The sequence below is a fragment of the Falco biarmicus genome, chromosome 7 (genome assembly GCF_023638135.1).
Source record: "Falco biarmicus isolate bFalBia1 chromosome 7, bFalBia1.pri, whole genome shotgun sequence".
Taxonomy (NCBI): Eukaryota; Metazoa; Chordata; class Aves; order Falconiformes; family Falconidae; genus Falco; species Falco biarmicus.
This window is the reverse complement of record NC_079294.1, coordinates 8,290,681-8,311,793: the sequence shown is the minus strand read 5'-3', so window position 1 is coordinate 8,311,793 and position 21,113 is coordinate 8,290,681. Positions and strand designations below refer to the sequence as shown.

General features: G+C 43.5%; 1 protein-coding gene across 12 annotated transcripts in view; it reads right to left on the bottom strand.

The window, feature by feature from the left end:
- Positions 1-21,113, bottom strand: part of POMT2 (protein O-mannosyltransferase 2) — a 38,778-nt gene that overhangs the window by 1,931 nt on the left and 15,734 nt on the right. For 2 of the 12 annotated variants that reach the window (XR_008823307.1, XM_056347898.1), the window contains 9 exons: positions 20,958-21,109; positions 19,181-19,272; positions 18,025-18,101; positions 16,770-16,841; positions 16,498-16,557; positions 16,194-16,299; positions 14,182-14,322; positions 13,446-13,560; positions 8,579-12,843 (listed from right to left, as the gene is read on the bottom strand). Coding sequence is in view for 2 of the 12 variants with exons in the window: in XM_056347898.1 (XP_056203873.1) it covers positions 12,738-12,843; positions 13,446-13,560; positions 14,182-14,322; positions 16,194-16,299; positions 16,498-16,557; positions 16,770-16,841; positions 18,025-18,101; positions 19,181-19,272; positions 20,958-21,109 (921 nt within the window). In the remaining 10 variants the exon portion in view is untranslated. Of the gene's footprint in view, position 1; positions 2,984-4,448; positions 4,980-6,317; positions 12,844-13,445; positions 13,561-14,181; positions 14,323-16,188; positions 16,300-16,497; positions 16,558-16,769; positions 16,842-18,024; positions 18,102-19,180; positions 19,273-20,957; positions 21,110-21,113 lie in introns of those variants that run through there. The other 10 variants (XR_008823309.1, XR_008823305.1, XR_008823308.1 and 7 more) reach the window with 10 other exon arrangements.

Sequence of the window (21,113 nt, the reverse complement as noted above, 5' to 3'; positions counted from 1 at the left end):
CTGCAAGATAACATGTTTAATATAAAGCTAATTAACCCAGCTGCACCGGGCAAAGTTATTAACAACAGAGCAGAAGACATGTCATCTTTGTCAATCATGTTCAGAACACCCAGCTTCTCTTTACTGTTCAGACAAAGGGAAGCACTGCTGTTAATTTGGCCCTGGGACTCGGGCAGCGTGGAGGAAACAAAGCGAGAAGGAGCCAGCGAGGTCTCAAGCAGCACAAACAGAAGCCAGGAAAGCCAGAGCAGTCGTGCAAGCGAAGGTTTTCGGGAGGATGCGAGAAACGCCAAAGCACAAATACTACTGAAACCATCACACTCTGCTCTGAAACAACAATTGCACTGATCTTATTACAAGTTCTGGTTCTATACATCAGACTTATTTCTTGTAATTAGGAGGGAAGACAGCAGCCTCTGACCCAACCAGGAGCACGTTGACTCAGTGCAGGCAGAAAGGAGGCTCTTCCCATCGGAGTACTGAAAATAATCCCTGGGAAGAGACAAATTCAGAGGCACAATGCTACATCCTCAGCCCCAGCCCCAGCTTGTCTCCCAGGGGCCTTTCTCCTAAAAAGCCAGTGACAGCACTGACTGCCGTGACAGCAGGAAGCCACCAGAGACGTCTCTGCAAGTGTCAGAATAAATTACCTGTTTTCTCAGGCTTTTGACACCTCGCACTCCCGGGCAGACCAGGCAAGATGCTGTATAGGAAAAGCTCTATATACATTGGAGGAAGCTGGAGAACCCAGTCATATAGCTGGGCTCTTGAAGCGTCCAACACACTCACAAAGAAATTGAACTGTCTGATGGGACTAAGGAGCCCCACAAATACTTACAGATCGCTGGCTACCAAGCCAGTAAACAACTCATGTTCCAGGTATACTGTGTTTTGAATGCCATTGCTAGAACAGACTTAATGACAAAGGTCCCAAGTGCTGGAAAGATGCAAATGGCTTCTGTTAAATCATGGTTCCTGTTAAAAGTACAGCATTTTAGCTTTCATGATAACCTGGACAAGCCCCAAAAGCATATGATCTCCACACATCTGTATTCCTAGAAAACAAAGGATAAATAGAAAGCATTCAATAATAAAGAAGTCAACAGCTGCAGGGCCATCTCATGGCCGGGGGGGTCAGAACATGCAACCTGCCAGCTCACAGAGCTTCAGTGCTTCCTGCTGTTGGCCACCATCTTCTGGTCCACGACACACTCCCACTAAAAACAGCATCTTAGCTGTGTGGTTGCAAAGGAAACATTCACAATGGGGACCGATGATAAATCAGTGCGATGATAACTGCTGAAGCTGCAAGGAGCCTTGAAAGGGCAGCAGGAAATAGGAGGTTAATTTGAGCAGGCTGGTGAACACAAGCCCAATAGTGCCAACGCAAACATCAGCCTTTAGCTACCTTGCAGCTGATCGAGCGCACCAGCAAAGAGCATGAAATGTCACCCTGTGTGCATCTGCACAAGCTGCTCCAACATTTCAGCCAGTTGTCACAACCACAGACGTGGAGCTTCACCAGAGCCTGGCTGGACAGTTCAGCCCGACCCTGCTAACAGGAAGGGGGAGCGGAACAGGTGGGCAGTGCTGTGCTGCCAGGGCACTGGAAAGGAGAGCAAAGAGTCCTCCCTAGACCACAGGATACCGAGGAGCAGAGTTGAAGCACGTATGTGCAGTCAGAGCAGCAACCGAGGCTGAGTATTTGCCTAGCAACATTTTGAATATATTTAGAGCTGGCTGATAGAGGAGGAAGAGAAGCACCACAAAAGCAAGATGTCATTAAGAATGATCAGCTCCTAAAGCTTAGTTGGGATGTAGGACATGTTTCCTCAGGTCCATGCAGGCACCATACCCGGGGCAACAACAAAATGCAGGTTCAGCCATTGTTCCTGATGGCAAGGGTACCTCAGACAATAGCAGTAAAGCCATGATGGCAAGGGAAAGTGGTGGCTCTTGTCCAAAGTCTTCCCCCCTGCACCTTCCCTCTGTGCTGCAGATGGTGTCTGCATGCTGAGTACTCAGACAAAGCACAAGTGTCAGAACAGAGCAGATATAGCAGCAGCGAGAGTGCTAAGCATGACATGTCTTCTTCTGTGGCACATACAGGTGCCCCAGCTGATGGAAGGGACAATGGACTGGCCATAGCCCTACCCACCTGTTGGCACCCAAACCCCATGCTTCTGACACTCGGCAGAGTCCAAGAACCTAAGAGAGCTAATCCCGTCCCTGCTCCCCAACAATAAATAACTCCTTCTGGGGAGGGTAGGGCACATTCAGGAGCAGTTTGCCCACCTTCCCTGCTCCTCTGACCAGTGAATCCATCCTTTTGCTGCTTTCTGGCACTGGTAAACGTCCTCTCCCTTAATAAACCCAGCAGTTTTTTCCCTGTGACAGCGCAGACCTTCCAACGCAGGAGGAGGGAGCTGTAGGGAGGGACTTGAGGTGGGAGGCAGGGAGAGCTCAGGGGTAAGAAACATCTGAACCACCATTCACATGATTTAAAAGAGCAAGGGCTCAGGAGACGTGGTGTTCTTCCCTGTGTGCAAAGTAGCTTCTCCCTTGCAGCTACACAGCTGTCAGAAGAGTTCCTCCTGCTGCCATGGCACTGAGATGCAGACAGCACAAGTGGAGTCCAGAGAGGATTTAAAGTACAAGGAAAAACAAACAAGCAAACCTCCCTTCTTGTTCAAGTGTTTTGTGAGCCTCCAAGCATGAGGAAGCCCCAGGATGCATCAAAAGACTGAGCACAGCAAATGTTTCCATGGTCTGAGGGTTTCCTGTGATGGTCCCCAGCTCCCCTGACTCCACGTACCTAGCCTGGCAGCTCAGCTCTTTTCTGAGATGTTCCTGAATTTCTACAAGACTGTCCCTGGAGCTCGCATGAGTGAAGAACCATCAGGTCAGCAGCACAGACTGCTCCAAAATCCACTGTAGGCCACTAGGAGAAAGGGGAGGCAGATTTCTGCAGAAACTCACTGACCTGCAAAGAGAATTATAAAGCTCTTTTGTGCTTTGGAAGAACACAAATTTATAAGGTTTTTAACTTGCTGGGTCTTGTTATTGTAATCTACAGCCCCTTCAAGTTACAGTATCAACACCAACCCTTGCCAAGTGTTGGCTTTACTTATTCAGTGCCTCAGTTTACCCACAGGGAAAGCAAGCTGCCCAAGCTCATAAAAAAAGTGTGACAGAACTGGGAATAAGCTCACAAATGCCAGCCCCCAACCCCACACTCAGGGCTCAGGGTGCTTGGAGAACAGCCCTCCCTCCCCAGGGACGCCCCATTAGCCTGGCCCAGGGACAACTGCTTCGCACATGTTGCTGTGGCACTGCCAGTTTCCATCCCAGCTGCTGTATCAACAAACCCGAATCCCCCTTTGGAGTCCTGCTCATTTCCAATTCTACATCTCTAAGTTTTCATGAATAATGCCACTCTGATCTAGCTGCTTAGTGGCTCCCTGCTCACCTCAGATATGGACTCCTGGGCTTAGCTAATCCCCTTTCTTTTCCCTTGCCCCCAGTCCCAAAACCACAAACCATGATGGCTCCTCTTTTCCCCAGGCTCCCATCCCCATCCTCAGGTGGGAGCAGAAGCCATGCAACATTCCCAGCAGTCTTCTCAAGCTACTCCCTCAGGCCATGGAGCAGCGCAGCTCAGTAGCAAAGCAAATCACGAAATACAATTGCGTAACAAGAAGCAAAAGAGATGCAGGAGGGAATAATCTTGCTTATAAAATGATTAAGGCAACAGCTGCAGAGCTCGCTGGCTGCCACCATGCCTGCAGGGAGAGCAGGGCAGCACTAGCAGCCTTGAGGATTTGGGCTAAGGGGAGAGGGATAGGCAGATGGAGGAGGAACAATGTGCAGGAGAGGATTCAACAGCAGAATAAAACAAAAACACGTCTTTTGACTTCGATTTGCTACTAGATATCCTCAGGTTCATCTTAGATCTCCCAGAGCCAGCTGGGAAAAGTTTGTACAGGTAGGTGAAAACAATCCAAGGCTGACGGGGCATGAAGCGGGGAGAGAAGCCAAAGGGGACTACACAGAGAGCTGCTAGCCTGAGTATTTTTGACTTAGGAGGCTATTGAACCAGGCCTGACACTTTGAAAAGCTCAGACTTTACCTCAGTTGTTATTCACCTTGTGCTGTCCAGCACAGTCATAATCCACCAGTTGCTACTCCGACCACCAGGCTCATGTTCCAAGAAGCAAACTCTGCCTTTTGTAAGTGACACTACCAAGTGAGTTCAAAATGCCTATCTACCATGTCAGTCTGACAAGCTGAATTTGATCATAAGGCGCAACTATAGAGGTACGCAGACTCCAGGCTGGTGGGATGCAAGCAGCTCTCCATTCCTCATTAGCTCAGCATGGCACTCTAGCTAATCTGCCTGGCAACTTGGCAAGCACCGTGTCAGCACAGTTACCTGGCTTCTGCCCTACCTAGGGATGGTGCACATGGGCTTGGATTTTCCTCCAGTTGTCCTTATACTCCTGGACTGGATCATCCTTCAGCTGCTGAAACATGACAAAAGCTTGGTGAAAGGATCCTTACTCCCTGTGGATCGTCCTCTGTAGTTTCCCTGCTGCATTTGCCTTGTTTCAGAAGTGCCATTGGTGCTGATCTCTGAAGCGCTCATTGATTGTCTTCTTTCTGATCTCTGTCTGTTCTTTCCCTTCTTCTTGCAGTTTGAATTGCCACTATCGACCAGGGCATCTCCTACAATCATTTGATCTACAGCAGTAGTCTCAGAGAATAGCATCTTTGATGTGATTTATTAAAACAAAGATTCTGCATTTAATTGCATCCATTCCTTCATGGCAGGGCTGTGATAGCATCACAACCTTTCAGCTTTGCACTCAGCCATCTGTTTTCAAAGCAAAGCCCATGTGTTATTGCTTCTATGTGTGGGATCCTTTCCTGCTTGAGGTTGTCTCCTCCTCACCCATCTAAGCCATTCCAGTTTTGGGGCTCTGTCAAAAATAATTCTCCAGTTCAGTGAGAAATTTTGCACCTGCAAACTCCAGAGTCAAAAAATGCTTAAGCACTGAATAAATACTGTGGTTCTGTCTTGAGGAGAATGATGTATTTAAGCTGCATCATAAAACACTTTCCAATCCATTAGTAACTAAATACGATGTTAAACAACAACTGTTAGCAATAAAGACTTAAAAATCAGCAGGCACAGATAGCTTGCACCCACGAGTCCTACAAGAGCTGCCTGAGGCTATCTCCAACCCACTTATTTATTTTTTTAATAATGCTTGAAACAAAGAAATTTCAGCAGACTTACAGAGTATAAAATGTGGCAATACTCAAAAAGGCCAAACAAGATGATTAAGTAAGGAAGAAACTAACTAGCCTGCATAGAGAAAATAATGAAAAACCCAGTAGGGAATTTATTATAAAAGCCTTTGAAGATGTGTGTACAACTTTTCAGAGTGATCCATCTGTTCATGCCTTTCTGTCTCTGCCAAGTAGTGGTCTAATTCTTGATCCATCTCTTACTACCTATGTCCTGACAGTTTTTCATTAACTTTGATATTCCCCATTATGCCTTCATTTTGTGAAGCAGCTCTTTTGCTTTCCCCCTCCGCATAACTTTCATAGCAGCCTCTAGTAATTAGAGCTCTCACTTGCTAGATGCTTCTTTCTTGTATTTGAAGTCAAGTAATAACTTGTTACTCAGCTTATCTTTGGCTCTTCCCAGCCTTGCTTTGCACTGGCATAGTTGGTGCTTGTGCTCCTGTTGACCTTTATTTAAATACTGCTCCTGAGACTTGCTTCAATGGGAATTTGCCTGCAAGTTATCAAATTGTTTAAATTCATTTTCTTCAGCTGCACTGGCTTTATTTGGCTGTTCTCATACAGTTCACAAATGTCAAATAAAGATGTACCACCTTGCACATGCTCATTCTCACCTCAACCACTTTCCCCACTTCACATCTAGTTTCCTTCTCTACCTTGTAACCAAATAGTTACTGTCCCTAAAGCATTCCAAGGGATCAGCACACTCCCAGGGTGGGACTCAGCTGGCCCAACACAGATGCCTTCATATGGGCAAGTAACTTAAACTCCCTTTCTGTTTACCGGAGAAACCCAGGTACTTCAGAACTACCTCATGCTAAAACGCACAGTGAAAAAAACCCAAAAGGTCAGATGAACGAAGCCTGAAAACTACCTTTTGTCAGCTGCAAGACAGCAGGATGACTGGCTTTGGATGAAATCTGGAGATAAAACAGCGACTGCAAGAATTGTAAATATGGACAAAGCAATTTACAGCAATCATAACACTTGGTAGACTATGCCCATTCAGATAAAACACAAACTTTGTATTTCCAGAACATGCATTACATTGGGCTATAGCCACAGAGTTAAGAAATGGTGTATTAGAAAACAATTCCAAAGTGCATAGCAACCACATTCCTTGGATATAAACTAGGAAGCAGTGGTAGGAGCAATGAAGATTTATTTCAACATATGGAATTGGGAGACTGATATTGGAAGACGGTGTACAGTTTGGGAAACCACACAGGTAAACCAAAAAAAATGAGAAGAGGCACAGGAGACTGAGGGCTAGAGAAAGCAACTTGCCTTGAAAGTTTCTGTTTGGTTAGCAAAAAGATTAAGCAGTGTCTTGAAGACAGAGCACAAAAACTACATTAAAACACCAGGTTATGAAAAAGCCCCATTCTTGTTGAGAAACACGTAATGCAATGATGGCTGGAGTTTAGAAACCTAGAAACCTGGCAGGTTCAAATCAAATGCAAATGGAATCAGTCACCAGTGTCCACCCACACGAGATCACTCACCTGCAGAAAGAAGCCATTCTTTCTTTAGAGCGCAGTGAGAAGTAGTTTTACTTCAGACATTATCAGCATTTTCTGAACAATATTTCATGTCTTTTCCTTATAGTCATCTCCCTACACTCTAGCACAACTGCTTTATCAGCAGCCCGCCCTTCCAGAAGGATAGCCCTGAGATCAGACAGTATCCAAAGACCAACTTGCACTTTCTTGAAGCAATACAAGATGTCAACAGGCTTTCCAGTAACCATCTATTAGCCCAGTGTATCACATTGTGCAGGCCACCGTCCAGTTTCTAGCTGTCCTAGCTTTACTTCAGCAGCCACTGGAATATGCCTAAACAGACTGGTTGGCTGTCCTCCAGCACTGATCTGGGCATCAATGTGCAGCCTTAAATAAGGATGCTGTATTTCGTTTCCCCCCCCATCTAGTTCCACCCCGAGGATGACAACCCCTTGTTACAATGTACTCGGAAGTCTATGTTGCCCTGGCACAGAGCCAGATTCTGATTCACAAGGTTCTAGTTTCATTACAGACTCTCCCATTTAGTTCACAGCAAGGGCCTCATTTGTACAAAACTGTGCATCAGTCTGATGTCATGGACACCACACACTCAACATAAGAATGACTTAAAACATTGGGTTCCTGAATAAAGTGCTTGATCTGTCAAATGAAGTGTTCACAGGCAACCTACCAGAAGTTCAATGAATATACCCATTAAACCTGACATGTCATACATATTTACAATTTAACACGTCTTTAACGTGGAGAAATAAACCCGCTTCAACAGGCAGCACTTTTCTCATTCACATCTACCGGTTTCACTTCCTGCTGTGCTTATCAGCACATCGCTTGGACTGCAGTAAAACCTGACCTCCTAGAATTGCAGTCCAGCAACATGGGTGTGCCGAAAGCTGGTGCAGATCACCCATGTCCTAGATCAAACTCCTCAATGGGTCCATTTAAAGTCAATGTCGCTACTTCAATCGTGCATGTGAGGGAGAGAGGAAAGGGGGGGGTGGGAACACCCCAAGATCTAGATGTAAAGAAAATGCTTGAAAGAAGAAGTATTTATTACAAAATTAAATTCCAAATTCTACTTCATTTTCCATGATCTTCTGTTCAAAATACATTTATAGCTCAAAGGAACATTCTCCCATCCACACTGTATGGTGCAGTAATTACACCTTAGTTAGAAGACATTCAGTTCATGGACAGATGCACACACACACACACGCAGGATTAGTAAGAAATGTTCAGAATACATGACTGAATTACAAAAGAAGCCCTCTCACTGCTGCTCCAAACTCTCCCCCAGTCAGGGGCAAGTTCTCCAAGCTGGCTCTAAACAGTGCCTCTTATAAAACACAACAAACTCATTTGGCAAAGTTTTAGGACCAAGTAAAAATTCAGCAGGAGTGGTTTCTGTGCTAGTATGTCCCCTACCTCAGGTATCATTTGTGAGAACCATAGCCCTTGACTTTCAAGTAAAAAGCATAAGAGTTAAAAAAGTAAAGCAACTCACAGCCAACCATGCAACCAAGGTCTCAGTACTTTCAAGACGACAGAGACAATTTCCAGTCCTGACTGCTTGTAGCCCCCAGCTCCCCAAAGATGCAAGTGTGCTATGGAGGTGGTGTTCTTATCCTCAGCCTTCCTTTCCCAGCAGGGAAGACTTACACTGTTCCACACATTTTTGGTTTTATGACACGCACTTGTCAATGTGTGGGGTCACTTGCTGTAAATGGGAAAAAAAAAAATCTTACCTATATTCCCCACCTGGCAGAGGCACAGGGCACCGCTAAGCAGATTTTCACATTGCCAGCAGGATCCTGAGAGGAGGAAACAGTGTTATAATGGTGCTCGTGCGCAGAGTGCCAACCCAGAGGGTAAGTCACACAGGCACGGCCTCTGGAAGGGAAGCCACTAAGCATGGCAATGGAGAATTTCAAGTAAATGCCTGCGCTTCCTATGTTGACACTCTCAAGTCCCTTGAAAACAATTCTCAGAGAGATAAGGAAGCTACTGTCAAATAACACATCTGTTTACCTTTCCATAACAAGGTTCTGCTTTTGCTCTCAGTGCACATGACAGTATCTGGAGTGGATGAATACCTATGTGTCCTGTCCCACCCCTTGTACGGCACCCCTAAGAAAAGGATGCACAGCCTAAAAACTGGAGGAGCAGCAAAGGTGTATCCTGTACTTTGGGCATACCTGAAGAAGCAGAAGCAAAGAGGAGATACAAAAATGTAGATCCTGTCAATGCCCTGTGTTCATCAGTACATCCTTCCAATTAAGATGGAAAAGAAAACTCTCTGCAGATAAGAGAGATGCAGACGAGATGCCCTCCCACCCACAGGGCTGTGAACTATGCTGGTACGCAGCGCATGACAGGAACTTTGGCACAGGAACCTCCATTCAAATCCTCCTCATGATCACATCCTCATCTGATAGCATGAGTAGTCCACTTAGTGGAGACAGGCCAGTCCATGCTGCTGGAACAGGTGTGTGCACATTGGTGTCCTGAAGTGACTGTTAACAGAAACCTTTTAAGATGGATGGATTGTCTAGGATGAAGCTAGATGAGCCTAGAAGCCTTCTATCTATCCTTCAAAGACTGAAGAGCTGAAAATATGAGTTTACACATGAGAAAGGAACGTGGCAGCCTGTAGCTTTCTGTGATTTGAATCCACAGATACAGTTTCATGAAATACTTTGCCAGTGATAAAAGGAGTCCCATCAAGCGAAGTTCAAAGAGAGCAGCTGCTCCAAAGAACAGCATCTTCTGGCCTCAGAAAGCACCATTAGCTGTCTTCCACATGACTGGGGAAGAAGATGAATAAGCAGTCCTCAAAGAGAACTTGAACTCATTCCACAAGCACAAATGGAAAAAATGAACTGAAGCAGCCCAAATTCCATTCAGAAAGAAGAATGCCCTGCACCTATTGCCTCACACCTGCACCACTGAGACATTTTAAGTCAGTCACTAAGGGAATCCCATTTATTGTATTTTATTGAATTCACAAAATAAGTTACTATTACATACAGCTATGGCCTTACAGGTTTTGTTTTGAGAACCAAACACTGAAGGTTAAATTCTAACTAAAATAACTGAAAAGCCAACCGTTGGAGTTCAGAGGGTGCAGAGGAGATGTCTGCTCTACAATCTTCAAATGTATACCTTTTATTACTTCTAACTCCAGATTAAAACAAAAGAGAGAAACAAAAGAAAAGATTCTGCTGCAAGTTGCTCCCTCTTGTGGAATAGCTAGATGTTTTTCACTGTATGCCTCCATCCCCTTACCAGCACACAAGGTCTAAGAAATAGTCCCAATCCCAACCAAGTGCTTTCAGAGGGTTCCTGAAATGGCAGTCCTAAAGAAAAACAAACCTTTGTCCGTATTGAAACAGAACCTGGGCTTGTGCACGGGAAGGTGGGATGGGAGCACAACATTTGCTACTTTCAGCTGGCCAACCCCCAGACTCAGCCACCAATCCCCACCCAAAAGATTATTAGTAATAAAGGATAGAGGGACCCTGGCCAAAGAACGCACTGGCTCACCTTCCTCAGGCAGCTCCTACAAAGCTAACCCCTTCATAACTGAAGTAACCAAGGTTATCGAATTAATTTTTGCTTTCCCACAGATTTAAATTGATGAATAAAGAATGTTAGAAACTGTCATTCCAAAACACTCACATGCTTCTTAGAGTTTGTTTGGTTTGTTGGGGGGTTTTTGTTAATGTTAAGGGCAAGTGGGTGATTGTATGTGCTGGAAAAAAACCCTGCACTTTAAATCATGGCTTTTATGAGCTCTTCTGGCAAATCCTCCCCATGGTAATAAGACTACCTTAGGGAAAGCTCATATTCAGGATAGCAAGGTATTAAGGCAATAATCTCACCAAGAGCAGAAGATGCTGAATCACACTGCTACAAAGGCAGCACTGCACTGTCTGCCTGCCACATTGCCAACAGTTAACAATTCACAGCGGCCGTCAGATCAAGCAGGATCTGAAGAAGTTTGCAGCCTTCTCCCCCATCCTTCTTGTGTATCTATCACCTCTGTGAACCCCTGGCTCATGTAGGTAGGAGCACTTCCTGCAATAGCAAGTGGAAAGGAATCATCAAGCCCAGTAGCTAATTAGTGCAATGACTTCCCACCATGTATTACCAGCAGGTGATTAACTCAAAAACTTCAGAATCAAAAGCACAGGTCCATACCATCGGAGTTAGCATCAAAAAGTCAACTTCTGAGAGAGATGTGACATACCAAGCCAGAGCCTTACAATAGCAAGCAGCTGCCTTACTGAACAGTGCTATGGATCTCTACTGAAGAGGAATGAAAGCAAGTCTGACTGGAGTCTCAGTCCCCCCCACAGAACCACTATGCTAATGCAGCCCTTCTGTGTTGTAGGAAATACATTAGAATTCAAAGTTTGGTAAGAGAAATGAACGCACGATTCATGTTTCAAGACAGACACCCTCACCTGCTGCTCTCCCTGTACCTGCAATTTTGATGCAAGGCTGAGGAGCAGAGCAAGAACTCTGAAATGAAAGGCTTGGTTTTAATGAAACATACACAAAAGAGTTTTGCAAATATTACTTCTTTAGACAGGAACACAGCTGGGATCCAAGTGTCCTTCATGTTAGATGCTACAAACTAGCAACCTTGAACTGTGACAAGAAATTGAAATCGGGTGAAGAGATGGAGTAAAAGGAACATAGACCTAACACAGAAAAAAGGCACCTAATAAATAGAATTCTGCTTTCTTGGAAGGGGTGGATTCAACATCCAATGGCTCTTAACAGACAAAGAATTTTTGCCTGGCCTCACATTTCCTTCAGTACAGTAATCTGATGTTCAGCCATTAATGAGAGGGAACTTGTTCAATATTGAAATACAGTGAACAGATACCATGGCACTGACAGCCAGTTTTGCAGATGCTACATTCAGTAAGATGAAGCCTTCCCCCTGAAAGCACAGGTACTGTCACTGGAATAGCTGGGATCAAAAGATGAATGACAGCTGTCTGTAAAATTTCCAAGCTACCATTTCAGTCTCTAGTACACCCCCAAGAAGCTGGACTTCACAGCATACTGGGGCAGAAAATAAATCATCTGCTATTTCCACTGTAATTTCCTTAACAGTTTCAGATGGAACTGCAAAGAAGCTACTAAGTGCTGAGCTGGAACAGTGGCTCTAAGCACAGGCCCGCCAGGTGATTGTTATAAATGATTAAAGGTGACCAGAAAGCAAGGCAGTATACAGGGATAAATAATCTCCATCTCCCCTGTCTGCAGAGGGCCTAGGAGACAGGCAAGGCACAGTGGCTCAGGAGATTTCAAGCAGACCCCTTTCAGTCAAATTCCAAAAGTTCAGGGTCAGAACAAAAAAATGCAGACAGTCAGGGCAGGGTGGAATGGAGGTCCACAGCTACTTACATGAAGCTTTCAAAAGCCTCGCTGTAAGAAAGGTTGTTAATCATGATAAAAGTCCTAATGTCTCAGACACTGTCTGGCTCTCAAACAGTAACAGTGCTTGAATTACAAGAAGGAAGACACACACACACACACACACGCAACTACACACAGCCTCCAACTTGTCCTGGTCTGGCTGCTGGAATGCCACTGCTGTTTGACTGATACATATTGCTTTAAAGAATTGAGATTTAAGCAGCCAGTTGTCCAGAAATATAACCTAAGGATTCAGGACATGAGTCTTTTTAAGACGACCTTCTCATGATCATCCTCTGCATCTTCCAATGCAGGCAGTGCAAACAAATGCCAAAGCAACAGGGCTACTGTACCCAGCGTTCTCCAGAGAGGGCATTTTACAGTCACAGGTCTCCAAAGCACCAAAACCAGCCCGACATGCAGCTGATCTCATGCTTCTCATCCACTGTTCCCAGGCTTCCTTTGCTGCCTCTAGAACTCCCAGGAGTCCATCCACCGGAGCCCTGCCATGGGGCTGCTAGGGTCAGAGGCCATGGGTCCTATCATCCCGTAGGACAGAGGATGGAAGAGGTAGAAGCTGTGGAAAGAAACCAAATGCCCATCAGGGACTGCACAGTTTTCCCTCTCAAGAACACTGCAGCAGATTAGTCCACACAAATATGGGACCTTTTGGTTTTGGGCCGTTCTAAGTACCACTGAGGATCTTCTCATCTCTGCCAAACACAACATATATACATAGTACACAGTTCTATTGCAGTATTTTCTCTTAGAAAGCAACAGCTTTGGAGAAAAGCCAGCTGAGAAAACCTACAGTAATGAAGAATTTGGCTGTATTTGAGGGATCTGGCATGATCTAGCATTGGGACTACAATCAGAAACCACTGCACTGTGGGTTCAGAGGAGAATGGTGTTCACACTGAGTGCTATGATAAAAGGAAGACTCCCTGCAATGGAAAGATGTTTTATAATGCATTAATGGGACACAGATGCAGAATCTAATAAATTTTATAAATAAATATATTTATAATAAAGGGTTTAGGACTGGGTTTCACGATGTCTGACAAGTTCAGCAGGGAAGAGAGGCAGAGAAAAAGGCTAAGGATAATTAACAGGCAGTAAGGTATCCATTGAGACAGTGACTGTCACACATTCAGGGAAAGTTCAGTTTTCAGCACTCACCTGTACATGATGAGCAGAACCAGTGCCAGGAACCCCCCTCCATACACTTTTCTAGCTGTAGTGCTAGGTAACAGGAATCCAGCACAGAACTTCAGTAGAGCGTCCCAGGTGATTCCTAGAAGAAGGAAGAGGTAGAAGTTGGGAGCAGTGCAGAGGCCAAAGAACAGAATTGTTAGGTTCAGTCATAGACTGGGCTGCCAAAGCTCTGTTAACAGCAGAAGACTTTGTCAATGTTCATTTACCCTAATAACCTTCAGAACTATAGGGATTGTTCTGCATCAGCAGAAGGCTCTTTTTTCCTACCTTTTGAATAAATGCAAAAAAGATCTGGGTCCCAGATGCTAAGTTAGTTGGTACAAAATCACACGAAAAACTACCAAGACTGAATTATAAACAGACATGACAGAAAAGTGGGGGCAGCAAACAAAGGGAAGTAACTTGTATAAAAACATGTATTAGAACAGTGAAACAGCAAAGAATAGGAATCACATCTTGAAATTCAAATGCCCTAAGCACTGGCCATGACTGCCTCTTCAGAGTTGTAACAAAAAAAGGACAATTCGGCACTGTGCTGCTTTGTGGAAAACATTTTGAATTAGTCAATGTTTTCAAGCACTTTGCACAAGCAAGCAGAAAACCTATTAAACCCCCCCAAACTGTTCAGCCTGAAAACATTCTATTTAACAGAATTTCACCTGTTTCGTTGCCTTGTCTTCTCCCAGACTCTAGTATTTACCTGTCAACATGCTGGAAAAAAGCATGGCAGGAAAGTAGTGGTGAAAGTAGAGAACTCGTCCCATCATAAAAAAAGGGAGGTAATGAAGGAGCCAGCCCAGCGCGATCTGCCCTCCACCATGTAGCATGACTCTGGACAGTTCTGGAACACAAATAAACAGCAGAGGCAAAACTCAGCTACAGCTCCTACTTGCAAACCTTACCACATTAAGTAAACTCAATAGGAATGATCTTTGCAGGAAGCCATGCACTGGTCTGAAATTGCTTCAAGGCTCTGCAACATCCTAGCTGCATTCTTTATAAGCATACAAACACTTTTCAGGAGAACAGTTACTAGAAAAGATATACAAAGGGACTGGCAGGAGGCTGACCATGCTCTATGGTAAGACTGGATTTGCAGTTTCTCAGCATGTATATCAGACTAATTAGGTCATTGCAGTTTCTGATGGTTTTTATTCTCTCTGCAATAAAACTACAAGACATCCAAATGATCGCTTTGCCAGCCTTTCCTGGAAAGAAATGTTGCCTAGCTCTCAGAGCCTGGGGAAGGGAGTGAGAGCTCTGACGTCTGCATGCAGCTTAGCCAGTAACTTATCGTGTAATTTAATAGTTTCACATCACAATTAAGAATTCACTTCCCACAGGGAGATCTACAAAACAAAGCAACCACTGACGTAAACTGGAACGGTCAAAGTATGACTTTTTAGAATTTGTCAAAAGCTCCATAACCTTGGCACCTGACATAAGAAAGGATCATTGCATCTCTTGCATTTGTCATTTGCTTTGCATAAATATCAGGAAACACTTCTCATTTGAAAACACCATGCATACTACAGTAGTACAGAGCACAGGCAGAACCTGAGAGCCGGGCATTGATCCGATTGGTCTGTCTCCCTTACACCCAAAGCAGGTAGCTCCTTGCAGTACTTTTGTTGAAGACCTGTCCTGTTCACTATTGACCTGTTAGAGATATGAAGCTCCCACTCTTTTCCTTGTGGACACTGCTTGATAACCCAAGCTCAGTGCTTTCCCACCCTTGGTATACAAAGTCCTGCCATCCACACAGTTTTAAGGTGCCGGCAGAAGGCATTTATGAAAAGGAAGCCTATTATCAGTAACACATGTATAATAAGTATCTCTACTAGAAAGAACACCTTGGAAGCCTGCAAAGCAGAACAAGCTAAAAACTATGGGACGAGTAGATCTCTGAATCAGGGAAGGTTCCCTGACATACATTTTATCACCTCCTCCTACTGGTATGTCCAGATCAAATATAGTCTTTCCAACATATATACATCTGGTCATTTCTGAGCTGCAGTAATCTATGTAAGTGAGACCAACTGTGGCCAGCATCTTGTCTCTTGAGCAGCTCATATGCAACTCCCATGCTAGGCTGGGTGATCACCTCCAAAGCAGAGCTGCCATGTGAGCCGCTGACTAATCCAAGCCCTAGTCTCCTGCTAGAAAACAAGGTAGCAAAAGCCTACTGAGACTCATATCTTAGGATCACCTTAAGATGCCAACTTATACCCAGACCAGCTCCAAAATCTCCAGCAAAGGAGTGATAAGACTTTTGAGAAGCCACTGATCACACCTCCTGCCTGGGAGTCACTTCCAGAGCTCTTCTCTTTGGCTAACTGGGTGTCTCAGGGCCCTTGTTGACTTGAGGATTTCTGATCGAGTCTTACAGGCTTAGGAAGTTTGGCAACTAATCAGGAATAGTCTGCCAAGCAAAAAGTGAGATTTGTTCATCAGAGTGATTATTTCTAGGATGGAACCCTTTGTTAACAGTTGCGTTGTTCAGTGCTACACTTTCAAAGCACTATATAACTTAGTGCTTTGTATGTACAGCTACCTTGAGTATATTCTATTCAACTCAGAGCGTTTTAATACAATATTAAAAAAAAATAAATTTAAATACAGGAGTTCCAGGTTGAGCTTTTCTGTATCAGGAAACCAAGATGTTATAATAGGGATTCTATAATGCAGGGAGGATAGGAAGACTGACCTCACCTTTGAGTTCAGATGTCAGTTGGACACCTCTCTTCAGGGCCACTGCAGTGGAAACTGTTATCAGAAGATATAACCCAATAGTGACCAGATTTAGCCACCAAATCACCTACATAGGAAAAAAAGATTTTGGACTTTAGGCTGGACATGTGCACAAGAGAGGAAATGACATTCAAGCATAAGAGTACAATGAGAGAGACAGTCCAAAAGGAGGAGGGCAAGGAAGAGAATCATTGCCACTGGCAGAAGCAAGACTAAGCTAAAATTTGCTAAAGGCATTGGCTTAGAACCTCCCATTCCAACTTACCGGGTTCCCCAGCAAATAAACCCGATAATCGGTCTCATTGACACCAGAAAAACGCAGGCCCTGAGGAAACAGATAAGAAGGGAGTAAAATGGGTTTCCATCAGTCCAGTTTGTATTTTGCAGTGTCAAGGGTGAGACAAACTCCCATTCATGTAGCTCAGGTGTTACAAAATAAACTTGACAACACGTTCAATGCAATTAAGAGGTGCCATGCTTCAAGAAGCACAGCAGAACCACTTGAAAACAGAAAGGAAGGTGGATTGATCAATATACCTGGTAGTTGATGGGCCAGTGCCAAGGTTTGGATGTAACTTCATTGTCCTTTGGTTTGAGGCCGCTGTTTCCCTACAGACAAGTCAAAATAAAATTTAAATGAGCAGGCAGTTATGCTGCAAAGCCTGCCCAGCAATGTCTGGGTACACAAACACACATGAATACTCTTCCTGAGTAAAGACTGTTTTCTGTCTACATAAACACATCATCATCTGGAGATGGCCACAATAAGGACAATGAAAGTTTTTATTATTAGTTTGCAAGTGAAAATGTTCTTTGGGTACCATTACAGGCAGTATTCTCTCATTTCTCTCCTCCTGCTTTTCTGTCACTTGAGGACACATATTGCATAAGCAAGACCTTTGTTAATTAAGAGACTACTTTGACAGGTTTCCCTCCACTCTGAAAATAAAAGCCCCAGGAAGATTATTTCCATGGAAACTCATGCAGGTGCTTCTTTACCTGAGACAGTGTTACCGCTGGTTGCCATGGAAATGCTCAGCATTAATAATAACTTGCCTGACTACCTTCTTTCTCTTAAGAATCTGAGAAGAGCTTTACAAACACTAGCAAATAAAACCTTAGACTCCTTTCTCAAAATAGTAACTTCTCATTCTTCAGACAAAGGATTGAAGGGCTGGAAGCAAAAGGACTGTGGCCAAGAGCACAAAGAACAATAACAGGAAAAGACTGCAAGAGCAGTCCACCTTGAAAATATTAAATCCAGCTTCTCTTTTTATTTTTATTTTTATTCAGGGATAAACAGGGAAGACAAAAGCAGAAAACACATCAACTTGATCAACTTTAAAACAAATTAGAAGTTTTCCATTTTCAATCCAAACATTTATTGTTCTCCTAAGTGGCTGTTCAGCTAATTTTCCTGACTTTGACCACAGCAATATCCTCCTGCCTCACAAATACTAACTTAACTTTAAAACCTTCCAGTAGGGTAGGAAAAATTTCCATCTCGCCTTTACAGAACCAGATTTCAGCAGTGGAGGGATTACATAACTGGGCTGTAGCTAGATCACACCAACAGCAGAGCCAGGCATCAAGCCCAAGGCTTCCAAACTTTTAGGAGATTTAGCTGCAAGACCACCCCTTTTTCTAAGTATAAATTCAAGTAGGTTGCTGGGGCATGTAAATTCTGCCCTAGCTTGCAGCCATCATCCAGATCTTTCAGAAAATGCTATTTTTTTTTTGACACAAGAGAAAGGGGGAAGAAAACGATAACCTAGAATTAACGATATCTTACCCGAATCATAACCATGTGGGATTCTAGCAGAATTTCTGCAAAAGAGGGTTTTAAAACATCCAGGCTGATATTGGGCACTTTAGAAAAAGAGAGAAAAATAGATTAGAAGTCTGTATGCTTTAATTTTATTTGCCTCTTTCACGATAAACTAAACTCCTCCTGTGACAAATCTGCTTCCAACACCTCTTTTAATTCACTACACAATTCATTCCTATTCTAAACACAGAGGCTTGCAGTCAAAAGTATCTCTGAATGAATTTCACAACTGATTTACTCTTACATTTCCTCCTTTACTTCCAGGAGCAAGAGAAACAGATAAAAGTCCATCAAATTTCTAGCTGAAATTAGAGACATATTGTTCATAGGCTGTTGTTTATCTGTAAATGAGCCACAAGTGTGGGAATGTAAAATACATTACAACAGAAGAGGAAATTCTACCAAGTCAACAGCCCAGGATCTCTCTCTCCTTTGGCTTGCATACAGTCACTCTGGAAGGATGACGAACACTAGATGTTTTAATAACTACGATCTTAGCCCAAGTCATCTGCAATTCATGGGAAGAAAATTATATCAAATAATTCAGGCCAAATGAGGCTGTGACACATATCTAACTCCTGGATGAGGCTGCAAGGCCCATCTGTCGTTATTGGCAAACTTAGTCCTCTGTCACATTTCTATTCATTTCTTGACAGTACTGCAAAGTCATTATTTAGCATGCCCCATAAGAGAATAAAATATACCAGAACATGACGGATCCTAGCTTTACCCCAAAAAAAAAAAATCATTGAAGTATATATGACATATTCCCATCTATGACAATAATACCTAATTAAACCTATTATGTTAAAAATAACAATGTACTGCAGCATCCATAAAACACACTTTTGTTACCCATGAATATCTCAAAATTCTTAAAACTCTTTATACTTCCTCTACACTTGAAGCACTATCACCAGCTTACGGTACAAACAGTGAAGTAGAAAAACGCTATGCATCTCTGAACAACTGGCCCAAATTCAGCAAGTTCACACTTGAGCTGGGAAAGAACAACAAATTCCAAACACTGAATGCCACTTCTTGCCATGTGATAGCTCATCCCTTCCTTTAACAGCAAGCCAAGATGTACTCTCAAAGAAAAACTAAATAAATGACTTACACTTAGGGTTAATGTGATCTTCAAAGTTCCAGAGGGAATTGGGGGTCTCCTTCAGGTATGGTGTGCAGGTGACTTCCACTTGTTCCCAACCCCTGAGGAACAGCAGAACAGTTAGCCACCACCCCACAAAAGATCACTCAATATTTCCAGTTCCTCTCTGGTTTTTTTCCCCCATTTAGCTTTAAACTTCTCCATAACACCTACCATACCACTCAACCACAGCAGCTGCATTCTGACACACTCGTACATGCTTTAAGAACCATGTAGAAACCAAAACAGATTTGCAAGGCAGCCAACATCAAAATTCTACTGAATTTGAACTACATTTCTAACTTTGGGCATCTAAACTCAAAAACCTAGATCCACACATAAGCAGTGGGATTTTTGAAGATGATGCACACTGACAACTAGAAACTACTTCAAGTCAACCCTTACAGTCTATCCAGAAGAAAATCACCATCATTAATTTGAGTCAATCCGTGCCTACAGCAACTGTATTACAGACACAAAAGAATGACTTCAGAAGATCCCACCAACTATCCATTTAGTCTGTCACCCTATTTCTAGCAGGTCACATCAAACACTTTGGGAGACACTGCATCAAACCCTGCAGTAATGTGACAGATTAATAAGGAATTTTCTACTGATCACCACTTAGCAGACTTAACTCCAGTAATTAATTAATTCCATTAATTAATCACCACTTAATTCTCTGAAGGACAGTGATTACTACCCTTTAAATTCCTAAAAAAAATAAAAATCCAATATACTCTAACCATTCTTATTTGCAATTAACAAGTATGTTTTCCCCTCAGCTCTTAATGTCATCAATATTTTGTGGCGGTAACTTCACAGGGTCAATTTGTGTTAGGGGGAAAAAAAATAATACCCCCTTTCCTGAATGCTGTTGACAGAGGCAGTGATTTATTTTTTTCAAAACCAATCACATTATCTACCCATATGCCCAGTTTCACTGGTACAGTCTAAATGGCAGCTGCAATTCCTGTGCAGGCAGTCCCCAGAGGTATCTGCCTGCACTGACTATGATTCAGCACCCACAGGATTCCTTAGAAGCCCTTTCTACCATAACACATTGAAGGGAAACATAAGCTAGCAGTAACGGAGGCTGCTCTGGAAAGAGAAGCAACATGACTGCACAGCCTGCTACTTCAGGATCCATGTTAGCACCCTACACAGTACAGCTCTGCAGATACAGCAGCTTGCTTGGCATTAATCTAGATGTCTCTGTATACACCTCATTTTAATGATGAAAATATATAATTCAAGGACATACTAAATCCCTACCACTGCTAACAGCAGCTTGTTACCATTGCCCTTGCTTCAGGTGCTGCATGCAAAAATGGCAGGTCTTCCAACCACAAATTACTACCAAAAAAAAGAAATTTTGAGGATTATGGTATGGAACAGTATGAACTGCCCCAGTTTCTAGCAATTTTTCTGAACCCCAAAGATAAAACAGGCCTTGAAGAATACATCTGCCATCCCCTCCTGGACTTACCAGATGACAAGGCTCATGTCTTAGTAAGGGATATTATTTTTCAGAGCTGTATACCTTCACTGTAACAGACTGCATAACCCTAACACAGACCTTCCCCTCTGGTTATGTTTTTGGTACCTGTGAGTTACTTTTTTTATAATTTTAAGGATAAAGAAACGGAGGAAATGTGGTTATCGTTTAGTTTAAAAGTACCACTGAGCAAAGGAACATGCCAGCTCAAGACCTTGCAGGGGTGGAGGGGATTTACATGCTATTTACCATTTTGGCAGAGTCTTTCCAGAAGAGCCCAGTATACACCCTGTGGCCACATGGATTAGCCGGACCTGACTCCGTAGGACTTTGATGAGCTTCCCAGCCTTTCTGCCTACCACTTCGATCCGCCAGAAGTCATTGGAGTCTCCTGTTCCATTCTAT